Source organism: Rana temporaria, chromosome 10 (genome assembly GCF_905171775.1).
Source record: "Rana temporaria chromosome 10, aRanTem1.1, whole genome shotgun sequence".
Taxonomy (NCBI): Eukaryota; Metazoa; Chordata; class Amphibia; order Anura; family Ranidae; genus Rana; species Rana temporaria.
Window position 1 is genome coordinate 71,015,600 of NC_053498.1, and position 21,702 is coordinate 71,037,301.

The window sequence follows — 21,702 nt, forward strand, 5'->3', positions numbered from 1 at the left end:
ATGTATTTATTTATGATGATTTTTAGTTAATTGTGTATTTATTTTACATTTATTCATATTATGGTTACAATTTTTTATTGTACATTGTACAAATTGCGCAAAAACGCCTGACAAAAACTGCAAATGCGCACATGCGCGTATATGGTGCGCTTCCATTAATTTCTACGGAAATAAAAATGTGCCAAAAACTTGAAAATCTGACCAATGTGTAGGGATGGACCAAACCCCCGGTTCAGTTCGCACCAGAATGTGGGAACAGGCAAAACATTTGTGCAAACATGCAAACCCTATTAAAGTCTATGGGACACGAACATGAAAAAAGTGCTAATTTTAAAGGCTTATATGTAAGTTATTGTCATAAAAAGTCTATGGGGACCTCGGTACTCCCCCAGGGGACATGTAGCAAAGCTAAAAAATGTTTTTAAAACAACAGTTTTTTTCAGGAGCAGTTATTTTAATAATGCTTTAAGTGAAACAATAAAAATGTAATATTCCTTTAAATATTGTGTCTGGGGGGGTCCCCTTAGTCTGCCTGTAAAGTGGCATCTGTGTGATGTATGTGATGTATAGCAAAATGACAAAAGAATATTGTAATTTAAACTTGCTCGCGGCTGTAATGTATTTCAATATATCAATATAGATGATAACAAGGGGCCCCCAGATCCCACCCCCCATGTGAATGGGTATCGGGTACCCCTACCTATTCACCAAAAAAGTGTCAAAAAGTAAAGACCACAATAGACAGTTTTTGACAAGTAATTTATTTTAAAAAAGTGCCCCACGATATCCACCCATGTTCAATCACATCGCCTGACGAAACCTGAAAAATAAAAATCCACGGGAGGCCTTCTGGAGACTGCAGACTTTTGGCTGTGACAGCTGTTATATAAGCAAGGGCGGGGCCACCCACTGGTGTAACCGGATGACCCCATCCCCTTTCAATCACATGATGTTAGAAGAGGCCTCCCATCAAGTTTTTTTATTTTGGGGTCTGTCGTGTGGCGTGATTGAAGATGGACATCTTGCCGCCAAGCTGAGGAAGCCGTCGATGATGGGGTAAGTGCTACCAACCGACCGACCAACCGGGGGTGGGGGGGGCTGTCATACTGTTTGCCTTTTTCCACCAGCCGCCACTGGTGGAAAACCAACTACTGTACATCTTTAATTGTAAAAAATGGTATTGCACTTACAGCAAGGAGCAGAATTAAAAGCAAGGGGTAAAAGCCGGTCAGCTTGCATAGATCACCCGTCCTTCTGGGATCAAAGCAACGCAGTGACGTCAGCAAGTCCCTCCTCTCGACACGCTTTGTCACAAGATGACGTCGTCCTGGGGGCAGGGGACATGCGCAGGGGGGGTGTGCCTGGGCACACCCTGATCACTCTGTGCTGTGCCTATTCCCTCTACTGCCCATGCTTCGTCCCCGCCCGCAGTGCTGCTGGCTTCCCTCCTCTCTTTCAGTGGATGTTTCAGGCTGGAGAGTTTGGGAAGGGGCTTGTAATTATGTAATTTACCGGCCCCTTTCTTTTCTAAATGAACACACTCACTGTGTCCATTCATAACTGAAGCATATGTAGCGCCCCCTTACTTTCAGTATAGGCACTACGCTAAAGTTAGTGGGGAATGGGAGAGTTACCTTGCTCCCATTCACTATTTGTTTACATTTTGGGACTTCTGTCATTCCAGAAATGTCCACTGGGTCAGTCTGTGGTCCAGGGATGCAATGTCATCCCTGGCCAGCAGTTGGCGCCAGAGGGGTTCTGGCAGAGTAAGTTTCTCCAGCAGCCAATCAGAGGAGTTTTTCACTTGCGGGGCGTGCTGGAGTATATCTGTGACAGGTGTCCCCGTTCCAGGTGCGGCATCCACCTTCAGGGTGCGCGCATCCATGGAACCCGCTGGCGTGGCCCACCTGGCCATAATTGCAGACTACTTGGGACCTCACCTGGAGGTACAAGGGGACCCCAGTGACTGGCTGGGTTTCCGGTTCTATTGAAAGGATCCCAGGCTGGGTGCCGTTCGATTAGGGAGGAGGACCCGGAGGCAGGTCGTCCAACAGAGCCTGAACAAACCAATTGGGGATCCGGTGACCAGAGTACTGACAGGTATGTTTGCTGTCACCTGGTGACCGATGCAGAAATCTACTGGGAGGATTCGCTCTATCTATCTAGCACAGTTATTGTAATTGGCCTGTGGCAGAGGCCCGAGCCGGGTCTGTAAGAGAGGCCTGTTCCTCCCAGAAATCCTAAGTGACATCTCGGCTGCCAGGCCTGTAAAGAAGGGTCTGTCCGGGGGCACTTTACCCACTCAGTTGGAGTGGCGACGAGTTACAAATTGGTACTATACAGAGCAGTACTGACTGCTCTATTTAACATCCAGGCCTGATACTGCAAGGTTCTTCCTCTCTCTCTATTCATCAACTTTGTCCTTCCCAATTGATGTTGATGTTGGCCGCGTTGGCCTGGAAAATAAAGCATTGCAAAAAAACCTTTATTCACTGTCTGGACCTTCGCTCACTGTTTGTTTCTACAATTACACCCCTAGACAACGCCAGGGTAACTTAATAGGCCAATCCCCAAATTCAACCAGCGGCTCCTTCGGGGGTAGCGCTACACATAGAAAAAATAGTTTACTATGCTTCAGTTTGTGAATGAACAGGAAGCCGCTCAGCACAGAGCACTTCCCATTCATTCACTGTCCAGTGCAGCTGAGACTGCAAAGGAAGTCATGTGCATTTGAGCTTTGGGGTGCACACCCTAATACAATAGGCTGTGCACACCTATTTTGGAGGTTCAAGCTACAAAACACTGAGGCCTTACTCCACCTTAACTTCACCAGACCCTCCTTTCTGATACAGCGATTTCTAGCTAAAATAATCGAAATAACAAGAGCGCTTTGTAGCAGAGCACAATCCATTGTTGTAGTATATCTCTCTAGCCATGAAATCACTGCTACAATCTCTTGCAAATCTCTGCATCAGCATTTTGTAGAAGCGATTAATCTCTGTGAAAACAATTGCCCACGTGTCATCAATCCAAGTTGATGGGGTGGAGGGCTGTAGACTCTGACCTAATTTCCCCATACATATTGGTGTAGCGTGAAGCATGGTTGGGTTTGGATTTTAAATTGCAATTCAGAAGGTTTTCTAAGAAGAAAATACATTTTAGAGTGAGACGAGCTGATCTCATGTACTGTATGTAACAATTAAGCTACAGCTTGTCGAAACTGCATCTGTTTTCAAATTCTTGTATTTTCAGTGCTCACCCCCCTTTTCAGGTCGTTCATCTGGTATGACGACAATTTATTCATTCCTCCACACAAAGAATGTGAGAATCGTCTGGCTGTACAAACCAGCTGAGCGACATTCCCAGCAAAGTTGACGGTTTTTGTTGCGGTAGAAACAGCAGTCCACAAAAGGTTTTGCATTCTCTGAATGTGGGAACGCAGGGCAAGCAAGCATACATAGAGGCCCGGATTCACGTAGAAGCGCGCATCTTTGTGCGGGCGTAACGTATCCTATTTACGTTACGCCTCCGCAACTTTGTCAGGCAAGTGCTGTATTCTCAAACCAAAGTTGCGGCGGCGTAGCGTAAATAGGCCGGCGTAAGCCTGCCTAATTCAAATGTGGAAGATGTGGGCGTGTGATATGTAAATTTAATGTGACCCCACGTAAATGACGCTTTTTACGAACGGCGCATGTGCCATCCGTGAAAGTATCCCAGTGCGCATGCTCCAAATTAACCCGCAAGAAGCCAATGCTTTCGACATGAACGTAAATGACGCACAGCCCCATTCACGGACGACTTATGCAAACGACGTAAAATTTTCAAAAATCGACGCGGGAACGACGTCCATACTTAACATTGGTACGCCTCATATAGCAGGGGTAACTTTACGCCGGGAAAAGCCTAACATAAACAGTGTATCTGTACTGCGTCGGCCCGGGCGTACGTTCGTGAATTGGCGTATCTAGCTGATTTACATATTTCTAGGCGTAAATCAGCGTACACGCCCCTAGCGGCCAGCGTAAATATGCAGTTAAGATACGACGGCGTAAGAGACTTACGCTGGTCGTATCTTAGTGAAATTTTGCCGTATCTGATTCTTTGAATCAGGCGCCAAGATACGACGGCTCAGACTCAGAGATACGACGGCGTATCTGGAAATACGCCGTCGGATCTCCTACGAGAATCTGGGCCAGAGAGAATACAAGACGCTACCTTACTGGGACTAAATGGCTGTCCACAGAATACATACACCATGCAATATAGTTACATATTGATTCATAGGAGAAAAAAAGTATTTGAAGCTCTCAATATAGAAGTGTCAGCAGAAATAGTTCAAGCCCACCCAAAGATCCCAGATAGAAAAGCATGCCACCCTTGTGCAGCAGTTAGGGGCTTACCAGAAAAATATGGCCACTGATTAATGGTCAAACTTGCATTTGGTAAGTACAGTATTAGAATCCTGCAAGATCCTCCAATCCCAGAGCCTCAATATACATGTCATGGATCCCTGTTAGTCCCACAGGAGCAGCGATTTATAGCCAAATAAGTGAGTCTCATACAACATCTGACATGAAAACAAACAGAGCAATTCCCATAGTAAAGTCCTGTTTGGCACAATAATACATTTATTAAAACATATTGCACTTAGAATATTCCAGTAAAAACAGGCATGTACAAGCATGCAAGGTGAGTTCCAAATGCCCAATTCCAAAATGGCCAGGAGTATATCGTGCATACGTGGTGTGATGTACAACCAGCGGGCGCAACGTAACTTTTGTGATTTAAGTTACACCGCCGCAAATTGCCCAAGTTAGTGCCCGATCCACAAAGCACTTACCTGGAAATTTGCAGCGGTGTATCCTAAATCAGTCCGGCGCAAGCGGGCCAATTCAAATGGGGCGAGTCCCATTTAAATTAGGCGCGCTCCCTAGCCGGACGTACTGCGCATGCTCCCGACGCTATTTTCCGAACGTGCTTTGCGTTACGTTACGTTGCGCTGAGTTTTGTGAATCGCGACGGGTAAAAAATCTGGCCCTTAATTTTTGGCGCAATACTTTCAATAGGAAATCATGGCTAAAGGGATGCAGGCCCAGCAGCTTTCCTCATTAGAGCCCTGCAGGTGCTGCAGCTGATTGATAATGAAACCACTCCCATTAGACTCACTTTACCACATGGACACAGACGAACACACAGAGATTTCTTCAGAACAAAAAGGTAGGAATCTGCAACAAAGTTTGTTAAAATCCTTGTAATGTACATAGATCACCCAGAGGGGAATGTTTTTTTTCAACAAAATCGGAGTTACACTTTAACCTTATTTGACAGTGACAAATAATTTATATAGTGACACTTCATTTATGTCTCTGCAGAGCAAGTGGTGCATTGCCCTGTAATATGTTAAAATGCGTTGCCATCCACTGTACGGTGGAAAAATGTTGCATGTCTGCAATGTTCCCCACTGCACCACACATCACTCCAGCATTGTGGTGTGAACTGGGCACATAAAAAACAATTGTTTTCTATGTGCCCTTTAGTGACGTGTTTATTTAGTACAAAAAACTGCCAGTCACCGCACAGAGTGTGCGCGAGCATTGAGAGCCTGGCCACATCAGTAATTGCGTTATAGTGTATGTCAGGGATCTTCACACTACAGCCCTCCAGCTGTCGCGAAACTACACATCCCATGAGGCAATGTAAAACTTTGACATTCACCGACATGACTAGGCATGATGGGAATTGTAGTTCCTGAACAACTGGAGGGCCGTCGTTTGAAGACCCTTGGTGTATGTCATGACCTGCATTAAACCTGCAAAGCATGGTAACACACTGTCGATGTGACATGTAGTGCGTTGCAATGCAAATTTATTGGCACCTCAATACACATCTACAGTGCATCGCAGCACACCTGCTGTGACCACCTTTCGCCCAACCTATTGTCAAATGATGGCTGGGTGGGACATTCATTGTCCCGGGTGGACGTCATATGACATCCTCAAAGAACACGCCTCTTGCGAGTCCCATTGGCAATGCTGCAGTGCGATCCACCGGACACAGGCGATGAGTGATCAGTGTACCGGCCCGCTGCCGGTTCCATATAATCGCTGTCATCGATCACAGAAACAAAGGATAGCTTCCTTGGTAACACACATTTCTAATCAGCCAATCACATGGCAGCAACTCAATACAGTTAGACATCTAGATGTGGTGAAGATGACTTGAAGTTCAAACTGAGCATCAGAATGGGGAAGAAAGGGGATATAAGTGACTGTGAACGTGACATGATTGTTGGTGCCAGACAGGCTGGTCTGAGTATTTAAAAAACTGCTGATCTACTGGGATATTCACACACAACCATCTCTAGGGTTTACAGAGAATGGTCCGAAAAAGAGAAAATATCCAGTGAGAGGCAGTTGGGTGGATGAAAATGCCTTGTTCATGTCAGAGAAGGGGCAGACTGGTTTGAGATAACAGAAAGGCAACAGTAACTCAAATAACCACTTGTTACAACCAAGGTATGCAGAATACTATCTCTGAACACACAACACATTGAACCTTGAAGCAGATGGGCTACAGCAGCAGAAAACCACACCGGGTGCCACTCCTGTCAGCTAAGAACATGAAACAAGGCTACAATTCTCACAGGCGCACCAAGATTGGACAATATAAGGTTAGAAAAACGTTGCCTGGTCTAAATAGTCTTGATTTTAGCTGTGACATTCAGATGATGGGGTCAGAATTTGGCATAACCAACATGAAAACATGGAGCCATCCTGCCTTGGATTAACAGTTCAGGCTGGTGGTGTAATGGTGCAGGGGATATTTTCTTGCCACACTTTGGGCCCCTTAATACCAATTGAGCATCAGTTTAACACCACGGCCTACCTAAGTATTGTTGCTGACCATGTCCATTACTTTATGACTACAGTGTACCCGTCTTCTGATGGCTCCTTCCAGCAGCATAATGCACCATGTCACAAAGCTGAAATCATCTCACCACTGGTTTCTTGAACATGACAATGAGGTCACTGTACTCCAATGGCCTCCACAGTCACCAGATCTCAATCCAATAGGCCAGTGGTCATCAACCCTGTCCTCAGGGCCCACTAACAGGCCAGGTTTTATGTATTACCTTGGGGAGATGCAGACTAGAATTCTGCAATCACTGAGCAGCAAATGATATCACCTGTCATGTATTTCAGTTATCTTGCAAACCTGGCCTGTTAGAATTAGGCCAGTTCAGAAGGCAAAAGGGGATCCAACCTGGCACAAGCAAGGTGTAGCTAATAAAGTGGCCCGTGAGGGTGTATATATATATATATATATATATATATATATATATATATATATATATTATTTGGGGTTCTAAGTAATTTTCTAGCCAAAAAAAGAATGATTAGATGTGGTGGTTGCCTGTTATTTTTTTAGGCTCCCCCCCCCCCTCTATTTTCACCTGATGATCTGCCCAGTAACACACCTCCTGTATTATAGTGCCCCCCACTCAAAATGAAGGAGAAATCATGACACCTTTGGACAGCAGCATTGTCACTCTAGGGCAGTGTTTCTCAATTCCAGTCCTCAGGCCCCCCCAACAGGTCAGGTTTTCAGGATTTCCATTATTTTGCACAGGTGATTTGATCAGTTTCACTGCCTTAGTAATCACCACAGCCTTTTCATCTGAGGGAAATCCTGACCTGTTGGGGGGGGGACTGGAATTGAGAAACACTGCTCTAGGGAGAAGGGGGTGTTAGTGTATCTAAATGTGCCATTTCATCTAACAACTTGAAACCAAACTCTAGCTCACACTTTTTAAGCAGTTGCAGTAGTGTTGTTTCTTTTTGAGATTAAGGTTACATAAGCAATAGCTGCTCATTGTGAGCACCTCAGTGTTAAATCAGCACCTCAGTGTTAAATCGATTGTCGCACCTCTCTTAGGCCCCTTTCACATTGGACCCGTAGCTGCGTTGGCGGTATATCGCCGCTAAAAATAGCGGCGCTATACCGCCGGGATTGCCGCGGGAATCAGCCGCTAGCGGTGCGGTATTAACCCCCGCTAGCGGCCGATAAAGGGTTAATACCGCCCGCAATGCGCCTCTATAGAGGCGCATTGCGGGCGGTATTGCCGCGGTTCCCATTGTTTTCAATGGGAAGGAGCGGTGAAGGAGCGGTATACATGCCGCTCCTCTCACCGCTCCAAAGATGCTGCTGACAGGAGATTTTTTTGTCTCCCGCCAGCGCATCGCCTCAGTGTGAAAGCCCTCCGGCTTTCACATTGAGTCTGCAGTGCAGGAGTTTTTCAGGCGGGATAGCAGCGCTATTTTTAGCGCTTTACCGCCTGAAAAACTCCTCAATGTGAAAGGGGCCTAACTGTTACATTTGCAGGACAGCTTGTTCTATTAAAAAACAACAAACTTACTGGCAGGTTTACCAGGTGAAGTTGAAGGAGAGGAAGCCTAAAAAAAAAAAAAGTATTGCAGCCACCGCGTTTAAGAAATACCAATCATGTGATGATTGCATTTTTTTTTTTTTTTTTTTTGCAGTGGAGCAAAATTTAGCTGATCCCTGCTGTGCTAGCTAAAGTCCCATCCATTTCTGCACAGCTTAAGTAATGACTTAAAGCGGAGTTCCACCTAAAAATGGAACTTCCGCTTAACCCACTCCTCGCCCCCTTACATGCCACATTTGGCATGTAATTTTTTTGGGGGGGAGTGGGGGCTTCAGGAGAAGGGGACTTCCTGTCCCACTTCCTCCTTCCGCCGGGGGGCTGGAAAGGCGATTAGCTTAATCGCCTTTTCACAGCCCTTCCCTGTAGGCGAGCGTCTGTCCAATCGGACGGCGCCGCTCGCGCATGCGCAGTGGGTGCCCGGCCGGGAAGCCAAAAGCTGTCACTGCCGGGTGCCCACACTAGGAATGAAGACGCCGGCCGGCGAGGGGGGGCGAGGAGCGGAGCCTAGGCCGGCGCGTCGCTGGAGCCGTGGAGCAGGTAAGTGTCTGTTTATTAAAAGCCAGCAGCTACACTTTTTGTAGCTGCTGACTTTTAATAAACTTAAAAAATGGCTGGAAAACCCCTTTAAAGAAATCAGAGATTACACACGGTGGCTTCTCCTGCTCCCAGCAGCTGAACAGATGAGGGATTATGTGCTGAAGAAGGATTCTAATCACCTCCCTGACTTAGGCTGCATTCACACCTGAGCGTTTTGTCGCCTGAAGCGCGACGCTCAAAAACGCTAGAGGGGGAAAAAATACATTATTCCCTATGGAGATGGTTCACATCTCCACTCCAATACGCCTGACGCCGAATGCCTGAAGCTCAAACAAGTTCCGGACCCTTTTTTGTCACGTGTATCGGGCGGTTTGGGCGTTTTTGAGCGTTTCCATTTCCCATAGAAAGTAATGGAAATGCTCGATTCAAGCGACTAGCGCGATAACGAGCATTTGCTACGGGCGTTTCGTCGTTTTAATCAATAGAACATTTCACCCAGGCAGAAGCTAAAAAAAATCTACCAACATAGCAACAAGTGATGAAAAGATGATCATTTTTTCCTATTGGCTAAAATAAAAACCGTTGAAGTACAAAAACGGCGGACGACGATGTATGCAAATGCGCAAATAAGCATTAATAAAAACGCTGGAAAAACGCCCGAAAAAACGACCTACGCTCAGGTGTGAATGCAGCCTAAGTCCCTTCTCCCCCGATCTCTCAGTTTGGCTGGGTGGCCCGCTCTAGGAAGAGTCCTGGTGGTTATCAGGCATCCAATGATAGCAGAGGATGGGAAGAGAGAATGAGAGAAGACATCGTGGAGGACATCGCTGTGACCCACTGCCCCACTGAGACAAGGTAAGTGCCGGGCGGGCGGGGGATGCACAGTGGCAGCATTTGGTGGGCACAGTAGCGGCAATTGATGGGCACACTGGCAGCAGTTGATGGGCACAGCATTGACAGTTGATGGGCACAGTGTCAGCAATTGATGGGCACAGTAGCGACAATTGATGGACACACTGGCAGCAGCTGATGGGCACACTATCCGCAGTTGATAGGCACAGTGTCAGCAATTGATGGGCACAGTAGCAGCAATTGATGAGCGCACTGGCAGCAATTGATGGGCACAGTGTCGGCAACTGATGGGTCAGTAGCTGCGTTTGATGGCACAGTGGCTGCATTTGATGGGCACAGTGGCTCCGTTTGATGGCACAGTGGCGGCAATTGATGGGCACAGTAGTTGCGTTTGACGGACACAGTGGCTGCAATTGATGCTTTTTTTTTTCAGTTTGTTTGTGCCGCCCCAAAATTTGAAGCACCAGCCGCCACTGGTGATGTGTGTTGCAGTGCTATGCATTTAAAATGTAAACCCAACACTGAAGTACAATAGCCTTAAATGCACCTGTGCCTACCACAAGACACGTGTCTGATTTCCAGTTCAATGTACTGTATGTTGCATCTCATCAGACCACAACCCTCACAATGGGCCTGAAAACATAAAAAATGCAGCAAGTCACGTAGCTGGACCTGTGTTTTTATCTCCCATCAGTACTCCTAAAATAACAGAAATCTCTAAAGCGATAAAGGTTGAAGGGGAACCAGGGTAAGTTATGCAGGAGAGGGTACAGTGTTTCAGGTCAGGGTGTGTTTGGAGATGAGAATTTCCAGCATGGCCACATTCTTTCCCCCGCTACACCTTGATTGGTCCGTCCAGGAAAGGTGAAACTCATTATTTGGCTTTTCACTGTATAGACACACTAGAAACAGGTGCAACTACTTGGAGTCAACATGCAGCTTCTGGGGCTTTCCGCTTTTCTGCTGCTTATCTCTTCCTCTTATGGCCGTAAGTTTGAATATTTTTTATTTATTTTTCTATAGATGACCTGTTTACTATAGTTACAGATGGTAGTGTTGCTTTACTAAAGCAGAGCATGTCCAAACCTATATTATTTTATTTATTTTTTATTTTATTAGTTGTTGTTTTTTTGTGGTGCACTTTTTACTTACTGAATGGGATGACTGCTGACTCCAATCATCGACGAGCAAAAATGCAGATTAGGCCTTCTTTGTAATGTGAATTTTTAACCTCATTCCCGAAGACCAGTAAAAATTCTTTGCAAAGTAAAGATTCACTTAAGGCTTGGCTCACACCGTCGCCGCATGCGTCGCACAGCAGGGGTCAGGTGCGTGCTGGTTCACCTTATCAGGTCCAATTTCAACCCGAATTTTGGGCTGAAACGCACCAAAAAAGCACACGTTTTTTCCTGCACGCCGCACCGGACCTGCTGCGGAGATATGTGAACCGGCTCCATAGAGAGCCAATCGCATTCTTCTGCTATGCGAATTGGATGCAGAGAAACGGGAAAAATGCTCTACTCCTTAATAAATCAGGGGCATTGAGAATTGATTTAGTAAAACTAGAGAGTGAAAAATCTGGTATCCAATCAGCTTCTAACTTCAGCTTGTTCAATTAAACTATGACAATAAAACCTGGAAGCTGATTGGTTTCTGTGCGGAACTGCACCTGATTTTGCACTCTCCAGTTTTAGTAAACTCCATTGTGTTTAGTTTGTATTGCCATTTGTATATGTAAAACTTGCTACAGAAAATAGCATGTTGACAGTGTAGCCTCCTAAAAAAACTATCATGTTACAGTATATGTATTAATTGTGATTTTTATAGATACTTTTAGGTAGATTCACGTACGTTGGTGTAACTTTGCGGCGGCGTAGCTTAAGGAATTTAAGCAACGCCGCCGTAAGTTAGCGAGGCAAGTACATGATTCACAATGTACTTGCCTGCTAAGTTACGATGGTGTAGCCTAAATCGGCGGGCGTAAGGGCGCCTAATTCAAATGTGTTGGAGAGGGGCGTGTTTTATGGTAATGAGGCTCATTTTTAAGTTTTTTTTTTTTTTTTTACTGCGCATGCACCGGGCACCTACATTTCCCAGTGTGCATTGCGGCTAAGTACGCCGCACGGGCCTATTGATTTTGACATGGACGTAAACCCCGATTCACGGACGACTTACGCAAATGACGTAAAAAATTCGAATTTCGACGCGGGAACGGCGGCCATACTTGACATTACTATTCCAATAGGGCCTAGCTCTAACTTTACGCGGCCTATCTCTTAGGTAAACGGCGTAAAAGTACTGTGTCGGCCGGGCGTACGTTCGTGAATTGGCGTATAAACTCATTTACATATTCTACGCCGACCGCAAATATTGCAATCTAAGATATGTTTAAGCGTATCTCTGTTTGAGCTTCCCCTTCAACATAAGTCGGTGTAGATTCTGAGTTAGGTCGGCTTATCTACTGATAAGCCGGCCTAACTCTTACTGAATCTACCTATTTGTATTAAATATGACATCGAATTAAAAAAGGGATGTAGTACCTTTTTTTTTTTTTTTTGGCTAAAATAAGCAAAACTTAAACACATTAGTGTTTTTTAATGGGATGTAAGATCTACAGAGTTGGGGCCGGTTCACACTGTCGCATTGCTGTCCATGCAATGCGATTTCAGCCATACAGATAGTATGGCTGATATCGCACCGCATTCGGGGGAAGTGCGAGGCCAACCGACACAAAAAATGCACCTAAATATGCCTAAACACACGTAAACGCTAGACATGTATAGCGTTGAGCGTTAATGCATTCCAATAGCTAGAATAAATTATTATTCTGGTCGGTAGAATGCGTTTATGTCCAAACGCTAGATGCATAGTGCGATACACAGCTTTTAGCGCGTTATCTCCAGCAGTTCTGGTGTTCACGCCCCGTGTGCATGAGGCCTAAATGTGTATTGAAATTTTACAACTATGTTTCAGATTGATTTGTGCAGATTTCTTATCAGACTTTACTTATTTAATTTTATGGTTGTGTATATAAAATATAATATTGTGCTTTGTAATAATTAACTTTGTCTGAACGATATCCTTATTCTCCAAATATAATCCAAATGCATCTACTACGAAACGGCCCCATAATCTTGTTTTTCATTAAGGCTCCATTCACACCATAGCGTTCTGTTTTAAGGGTGGAATCGCTGCGATTCTGCCTGCGATTCCAAAACACTGCAAATTCCTGATCTTTGCTATTTTGAATAGCACCAATTCGCAGGGTGATTTTGCTGCGATTGTCACCCGACAAAACTCACAAACAGAATCACGTGACGCCCAAAAGAACTTCTTTTGGGGGTCCCGCGATTCTGTTTGCACGTCTTTACCAAGATTTGACTGTAATTCGTCAGGCGATAATTGCAGCGAAATTGCACTGCGATTTGGCACTGCTTAAAATAGCGGGGATCGCAAGGTCGTTCCAGCGATTTGTGGTATTTCCGAATCGAGGGCACTTTTGCAGCTATGCCGTGCGTAAAACAGAACGTAATGGTGTGAATGGAGCTTAAGCCTAGGTTCACACTGCTGCGAATTCAAAATCGCGGTAAAATTTTACCGCGATTTTACCGCGATTTCGCGGCTGCGATTTTGCCGCGATTTTGACGCGATTTCGGCCGCAATTTAATGTAAATCGCGGCCCGAAATCGCAAAAAGTAGTACAGGAACTACTTTTTGAAATCGCAGATGCAGCGTCGCACTGATTAGGACAGTGCCATTGCCGACGATTTGAGATGCGATTTGACATGTCAAATCGCATCTCAAATCGTTCCAAATCGTACCCAGTGTGAACCAGGGCTCAATCGTTTTTCTACCTCCTTGGAATGTCCTCAGTGAGCTCCATAACCTTTCCTTTTCCACTTTACTGTTTGTTTGGAACAAGCAGTTCACGTTGGGTGTGGTCATCTGCACTGCTCTATGCCCATTATACATCTCATAGTCCATCCATAGACTTCAGTTTATCTTGGAAGTGAGCAAAAGAGGGTGACCACGATCCTACACACAGTGGGACCATCAGGGGGGTACAGGCAGTACACCTGTAAGGGGCCCGGAGGTCCCCAGGGCCCCAGATGGCAATCCCCCTTTTTTTTAATTTATTTTTTATAAAAAAAAAGTATATATATATATATATATATATATAAAAATTATTATTATTATTATTATTATTATTATTATTATTTGGCCCCGAATGGCAACCCCTCTTTTTTTTATAATTTTTTTTTTTTTTATATATATATATATATATATATATATATATATATATATATATATATATATATATATATATATATATATATATATATATATATATATATATATATATATATATATATATATATATATATATATTATTATTTTTTTATTAAAGGGCCCAGAGGTCCCCAGCGCCCCAGATGGCAACCCCCCTCTTTAAAAAAAAATATATATATTTTTTTTCTTTTTATTAAAGGGCCCAAAGGTCCCGGATGGCAACCCCCCTTTTTTTGTCATTTCTTTTTATAAAAAAAATAAAATAATTGTTTAAATATCAGAGGTCCCCAGCGCCCCCCTCTTTAAAAAAAAAAAAAAAAAAAATGTATATATATATATATATATATATATATATATATATATATATATATTTGTTCTCTTTTTATTAACCACTTGAGATCCGCGCTATAGACAAAAGACGTCCACAGCGCGGCTCTCAAGTGCCGAGTGGACGTCTTTAGACGTCCTTTCATGTGCATTACCCGCGCGCGCGCCACTGGGGGGCGCGCGGCGGGTAAACACTGTCTCGGCGCATCGCCGAAGAGCCGATGTGTGTACCTGGCGGCCGCGATGTCTGCCGGGTACAAGCGATCGTCGGTAAGACAGCGGGGACGTGGAGCTCTCTGTGTAAACACAGAGCTCCTCGTGCTGTCAGAGGAGAGGAGACCGATCTGTGTCCCTTGTACATAGGGACACGGCATCGGTCACCTCCCCCAGTCACCCCCCTCCCCCCACACAGTTAGAACACACATTTAACCCCTTCCTCACCCCCTAGTGTTAACCCCTTCCCTGCCAGTCACATTTATACAGTAATTAGTGCATGTTTATAGCACTGATCGCTGTATAAATGTGAATGGTCCCAAATTTGTGTCAAAAGTGTCCGATACGTCCGCCGCAATATCGCAGTCTCAATAAAAATCGCAGATCGCCGCCATTACTAGTAAAAAAATAAATAAAAAAAATCATAATTCTGTTCCCCATTTTGTAGGCGCTATAACTTTTGCGCAAACCAGTCGCTTATTGCGTTTTTTTTTTTTTGTTTTTTTTTGAAAAATTGTTTTTTTTTTAAAAAAATTGGGATATTTATTATAGCAACAAGTAAAAAATATATATATATTTTTTAAATTGTCGCTCTTTTTTTGTTTATAGCGCAAAAAATAAAAACCGCAGAGGTGATCAAATACCACCAAAATAAAGCTCTATTTGTGGGGAAAAAAGAACGTCAATTTTGTTAGGGAGCAACGTCACACGACCGCGCAAATGTCAGTTAAAGCGACGCAGTGCCGGAAGCTGAAATTTTGCCTGGGCACGAAGGGGGTTTATGTGCCCAGTAAGCAAGTGGTTAAAGGGCTCAGAGGTCCCCAGGGCCCCCCTTTTTATATATATATATATATATATATATATATATATATATATATATATATATATTTTTTTCTTTGTAAAGGGCCCCCCCGCTTCTCAATTCGCGGCAGCCCCCCCCCGCTTCTCAATTTCAGGCGGCAGCACCCCCCCCCCCTGGTTCTCTGCTCCAGGGGGCCCATTCCTAATCGTGGCCCTGGGGACCATATAGAACTAAGGTAGCCACCAGGGGTCAAGTCCTGGGGGGGAACTCCCACCCAAGATCCACTCCCCCCACCAAAAAAAAAAATATACGCTCATATGCATAATTACTAAACCGCAAGTTCTTTCTAAATCCTGCGATAACTCGCGGCAGGCCTCTGCAATGTCTCCTGGGAACAATGACAAAAGCTCCCAGGAGACATTGCGGCATCGAGGAAGTGACGGAATACCTGCACACTACCCGATGAATCCATATACAGGAAGCGGCCAGTAACATAAAGGATTACTAAGGTTCGCCTGCCCCTGACAGTGACTCGAGATGGGCATCGCCGCAACTATGCACCGAAAATGTGCAGGACCCTTTTTTTTTTGCACCAGATTCTGCAAATTGAGCTGCGTTTTGTGAACAGCTTTCGGGGTGTCATTAACGTAACACACACACACCTGCAGCAGTTCGCATGAACGGGATGCGATTTGGATGCGGTGCAGAATCCGCACAGAATTTACACTGCATCAGTGTGAGCTGGGACTGAAGCAGTATTAAACCCAAAAGCAAATGTTTTATTATATTGCAACTTACCAATTCTTAGATGTGATGGCTGTGTTAGATTTCTTTTTTAGGCTTTCTTTCCATTACGTTCAGTAATCTGCCCAGTAATGCCCCTTTCACACGGGGCGGATCAGTAATGATCCGCCCCGTGAACCTCCGCTTGCTCAGCGGGGAACGCTCCGTTGATCCCCGCTGAGCCGGTGGATGACAGGGCGGTCCCCGCACTCTGTGGGGAAAAGCAGTCACACTGCCACATCGGTAAATTTGGAAAACGAAAATTACTCAAAAAAGGTAATCAATGGTCGGACTTTAAAGTCGTCGACTCATATATTTCCCACACTTTCACATCCTATATGGTTTTTATTTTTGCATATTGAGCTGTTTTTGTATATTTTCAATTTTTGTAATAAAATATTTTTTGATATTCCTGCCTGTATTGCCTTTAAAGTCCGACCATTGATTACCTTTTTTGAGTAATTTTAGTTTTCCGTTGTGATAAACCATTTACTACTGACAGAGATGCTTACAATGCTCTGTGCCCCGAGCCGACCCTTTTGCCCCCTGTGCTCCTTCATCCAGAATGAAGGCACTCTAATACAGTAAGGGTGTCATTGGCCAGATCACCAGGTGCAAACTGATGCACTCACCATATCTAATAATTGGTAAGGTACAATTTTGGTTAAAGCAGGGTTCCATCAAAAAAAATAATTAAAAGTCAGCAGTTATAAATACTGCAGTTGCAGTTGCAATATATGGACACTTACCTGTCCAGGGCGCTCGTGATGTCGGCACCCAAAGCCAATCTGTCCCTCGGCTCTCGGGTGGAGGCGCCGCCAACTTCAGTAAGGGAATTAGAATTGGTTCGCTGCTGCACATGCACGAGTCACGCTGCACGATCTCACTGGTCCTTGCTGTCTTCTGGGACCTGTGTGTATCCCAGAAGACATCGGGGGGGGGGCAGAGGAGGGACCAGACATGGTGTAGATCACTGCGGATACTGCGCCGAACAATGCCCAGAAGTGGGAGCAAATACCTGGATTACACAGGTATCTGCCCCCCCCCCCCCTGAAAGGTGCCAAATGTGACACCGGAGGGGCATGGGCATCCGCTGAAATTTTTTCAGGGGGGGGGGCGCTTCGGCAGCGGCTATACGGAGTCGCATTTAACCCTTTCTTCAAACGGTAGTGGGGGTTAAAAGCTCCCGCTAGCGGCCGAATAGCGCAGCCAAAACGATGGCCAACTGGCAGTGTGAAAAAGCTCTTGAGATAATTCAGCTTCACTCCATGCCCATATAAATATAGCCTAGAGAATGTACAGACCCCCCCTTCAGCACAGACCCCTCCATTCAGCACAGATGGACCCTCCATTCTGCACATACCCCTCCATTCAGCACAGACCCCCCCTTTCAGCACAGATGTAACCCCTTTAAGCACAGATCCCCCCCCCTTCAGCGCAGATGGACCTCCCTTCAGTACAAATCCCCCCATTCAGCACAAACCCCCCCTTCAGCACAGACGGACCCCCCCCCCCCCATCCCATTGAGTACCTCAGATCAGCCATCAGTGCGGCACAGGCACAGCAGGTTCCCTCCCCCTGTGTACACATAAACACTGGAGGGGGAGGCAGCTTCACTCTGCTTGCTGTGCCTGTGTGACATCCGGCCCGGGACCGATCAGACAGCCCATGGCCGTGAGACTCTTCAACACCTCCTCGATTTTCCAGGGGGGTCAATTGCCCCCCCTTGCCCTATGGAGCGGACGCCCTTGCGGAGAGGGTGAGGTATCGGCTCTTTAGATGGATGGAGGATCCTAGCGTGTTGGACGTACATTAAACCTTTTTTTTTCCTTTCTTGCAGAAGACAACGCCACTCTTATAGCTACTGGGATCATTGGAAATCTTACGAGCAACACTGTAATTATAGCATTTCCTAACGCATGTAAATATTCATTGCAGCAAGTACAGCTTAATGTCAACCAAGTCACCCAAAATTCAAGTAAGTATTCTATGTAGTTTATAAAGGAAACATCCTGAATATAGAAGCTGGCGTTACATTAGCTCCTGAATGTATTAGCTTTTTGTTGCCATTCTGGCCTACTGGCTTTATTATTTTGCTATTCATGGAACTGGAACAAGTATGCAGTTAGGTGATGAGTGAATGCTGAAATCCTGCCATGCATACTGGCTACAGGTCAGTAACTCGGAAAGTGCTGGAATTAATGGCTCAGGATTGCAGTACAGGATTCCTAGGAGTCCTAATCCAATGTTTTTTTTTTACTTTTGGATATTCTGAGTAAAAGAATGAGAAAAGGAATAGTCCTAATTAGCCTCTAATATGTTATCATATTGGTATAGTGTACACTTATTGCCACTAACCTGGTAAATTCAGCATTGGCAGTCTATGGCAATTAGTGCCTTGGACCAGCCCTGTCATTTACCTAGAAATATCAGGCTGCTTATGAGTGATCTACAAAATTTGGAATAATGTTTGCTAAATGACTATTTAACTATTACTGTTATTTTTTTTTAATCTTTAATTAGGACACTAATAGCAATACACTTGTCTTTCAATGTTTTCTTTAGCTACTGTGTTTCCCCAAAAATAAGCCTGGGTCTTTTATTAATTTAGGCAGCAAAAGACACAGTAGGGCTTATTTTCAGGGTAGGTCTTACCATGTAATGTTCTGTCTTCTCCCCCCCTCTCCCTCCCTGCCTGTCAGGAATCCCCAGTGTGAACCAAGTTAAATTGCTTGTAAAAGCCTATAATCCACTCTATTACAGTAGTATATAATGTACAATGTGAGTGTTTCTGTAATATAATTGTGCCAAATAAATTTCGTAATAGCACGGCTTGGCGCTTCCGTGACCTGCCGGAGCTCTTTTCCCACTGCTGGGAGAAGAGCAGCGGGAGGTCAGCTGAGCGCAGAGCGGCCCTGTAACTAAGGTATTTGGCACAATAATGTTACAGAAACACACACATTACATAATGCTGTAATAGAGTGGAGTATAGGATTTTACAAGCTTTTTAAACTAGGGTTATTTTCGGGGTAGGGCTTATATTGCAGCCATCCCTGAAAATAACAGCAAGTATTATTTTCGGGGGAAACACGGTAGTTATTTCATGTTATGAGTGGTCCAACTAATAGTGTCCGCCTTGTGTTGTTTTTAGATTTAACCTCCTATTTTAACAATACTAAATTAAAAATATTTCACACACATTTTTTTTTGCAGCTTTTAACTTTATGACGCCACAGTGCCGCCTGAAACGCGACCTTGTGGTGATTAGTGACTCACAGTCTGGCAACACGGAGACCGTCAACGTGGGTTACCAAGTTACAAACCTGACTGCAAACACCCAATACACGTGGGTTTCATTGCCGTTTTAGATTTGTATATTTTATTTCTTTCTCTCTTGATATGTATAAACATGATTATTTCTATCAAAAACTAGAAACTTTATACAGAATTAAAAATACAATGCATCTGTGTTATCTTTTAGGGCCAGTTCACATCACATGCAGTCCAGTGCATTTTTTTTCTGCACCAAGATCGCATGAAAAGTAGGTTATATGGTTTCCATTGGCATAGTTCACATCAGTGTGGTCAGTTCCAGAGCAAAAAGTAGAACATGCTGCATTTTTTCTGCACTAGACTGTACTGGAACGTGGTAAAACGTATCAAAGATGGACCAGAATGCCCTGGAACGCAACAAAAACACACCGGACCCAGTATAGTTAAAAAAACAAGAAAAAAAGCCATCTGGAAACACATTAAAAACACGCTAAAAACGCACATGCAACAACGCATCCGGAATGCATTTTTGTGGTGTGAACCAGCCCTTAAAGTAGAACTATGGCCTCTCATTACAAAAACAAATATGTGCTGCAGTACTTAAAGGGGGAGTTCACCCGAAAAAACATTTTTAAGATTAGATTGATGCTCATTTTGTCAAGGGGAATCTGGTAGTTTTTTTTAAATCGAAGCAGTACTTACCGTTTTAGAGAGCGATCTTCTCCGCCGCTTCCGGGTATGGTCTTCGGGACTGGGCGTTCCTATTTGATTGACAGGCTTCCGACGGTCGCATACATCGCGTCACGAGTAGCCGAAAGAAGCCAAACGTCGGTGCGGCTCTATACGGCGCCTGCGCACCGACGTTCGGCTACTTTCGGAAAATTGTGATGCGCTGTATGCGACCGTCGAGATTGCCAAGAATCTCGTCAGGAAAAAGATTCTGGCCCGTGTTTACACAGGGCTTCACACTCGCCCAATCTGTATCAGATGCACGGATGCCATTTCTAGTAACTCTAGGGACTCTACATTTGTACGTAAGATGAAAAAAAATACCATTTCCTCAATTTGAGGGTGGGGTCTTGGGTGCCAGAAGATTTTTTTTCTCCAACTGGAATTGTATTGCATAAGAGAACACAATATATTTTGATCCTAAAAAATATACAATATTGCATGACAAAACAGCTGCATTACATAAAATTAACATACAAAATGTAATTTGTCATTTTGCAGGGCATATTATGTGATCAACAATACGGCGTTTACAGGAGTCACTTTTACTACACTAAATGGCTGTAAGTACACTAGAACACCCTATTCACGGTATACATTCATAGATCATACAGCATACATGCTTAAAAAATCTTTTTATGTGTATTTTCTCTCTCATTACAGTGTCTAATGCACCACCAACTGTCTTTGCTCGCAGTGGAGGAATGGTTGTGATTACTGTTCTGTTATCTATTGCAATGTTCTTACTCGTCATTGGTTTGATTGTAGTACTTGTACTGGGAGGAAAAAGGAAGAAATAAAAGTACAGTGGCCATGTTAATGAACCTTTATTAACTGAGACAAGGATCCATGCTTATCACTGGGGGGAATTTTAAGCACCGTGACATAATATGAATGAGGGGGTGTGACACATTTGTACGTTTTGTGAATGTATTCTTACCAAAGTTTTGTGTAAATAGTGTTTTTCTAATTCTTTGTTTTTTTTCCATATCAAATACAAACTGTTTTATAAGTGATAAAAGTAGAAAATGATGTGTTGGGTTTGGGGGAAGGGTGGTCAGGGCGCAGTAAAACCACAGCTCAACTTTTAGTTTTTACCGCCTCCGGTCACAAGTGTAAATTAGGCCTTGAAGCACAGAAATGTTAAACACTGTGATTATTATGTAATAAATATACTGAATATTTCAGTTGTAAGTTTTTTTTTTTTTATTATTAAAAATAAATATATTTTTCTTCAATGAGCAAACTTTCTATAATAAAATGTAAACAATTATAAACCAGCAGAACAGACCCTATCCTGAAATAAAAAAAACACAGCAGTTATGACTGGGCTTATGTGCAGGTAAAGTTGTTATCTTAGACCAGGGGTCTTCAAACTACGGCCCTCCAGTTGTTCAGGAACTACAATTCCCATCATGTCTAGTCATGTCTGTGAATGTCAGATTTTTAC

The 21,702-nt window shown here is 44.1% G+C and overlaps 1 protein-coding gene across 1 annotated transcript; it reads left to right on the plus strand.

The window, feature by feature from the left end:
- The first annotated feature begins 10,711 nt into the window (after nt 1–10,711).
- On the plus strand, nt 10,712–21,446 carry UPK2 (uroplakin 2). Its single transcript, XM_040325424.1, has 5 exons — nt 10,712–10,823; nt 18,091–18,228; nt 19,464–19,596; nt 20,754–20,815; nt 20,916–21,446. Exons 1-5 carry the CDS (start codon nt 10,769–10,771, stop codon nt 21,050–21,052), a joined length of 525 nt encoding a protein of 174 aa, XP_040181358.1. The 5' UTR covers nt 10,712–10,768; the 3' UTR covers nt 21,053–21,446.
- Nucleotides 21,447–21,702: the final 256 nt, after the last annotated feature.

Excerpts from the sequence above, each read along its gene's own strand:
- UPK2 (XM_040325424.1), top strand. The coding sequence starts at position 10,769 with ATGCAGCTTCTGGGGCTTTCCGCTTTTCTGCTGCTTATCTCTTCCTCT. Across the intron at positions 10,824-18,090 it reads TATCTCTTCCTCTTATGGCC|AAGACAACGCCACTCTTATA; the intron begins GTAAGTTTGAAT and ends CCTTTCTTGCAG. Across the intron at positions 19,597-20,753 it reads ACTGCAAACACCCAATACAC|GGCATATTATGTGATCAACA; the intron begins GTGGGTTTCATT and ends GTCATTTTGCAG.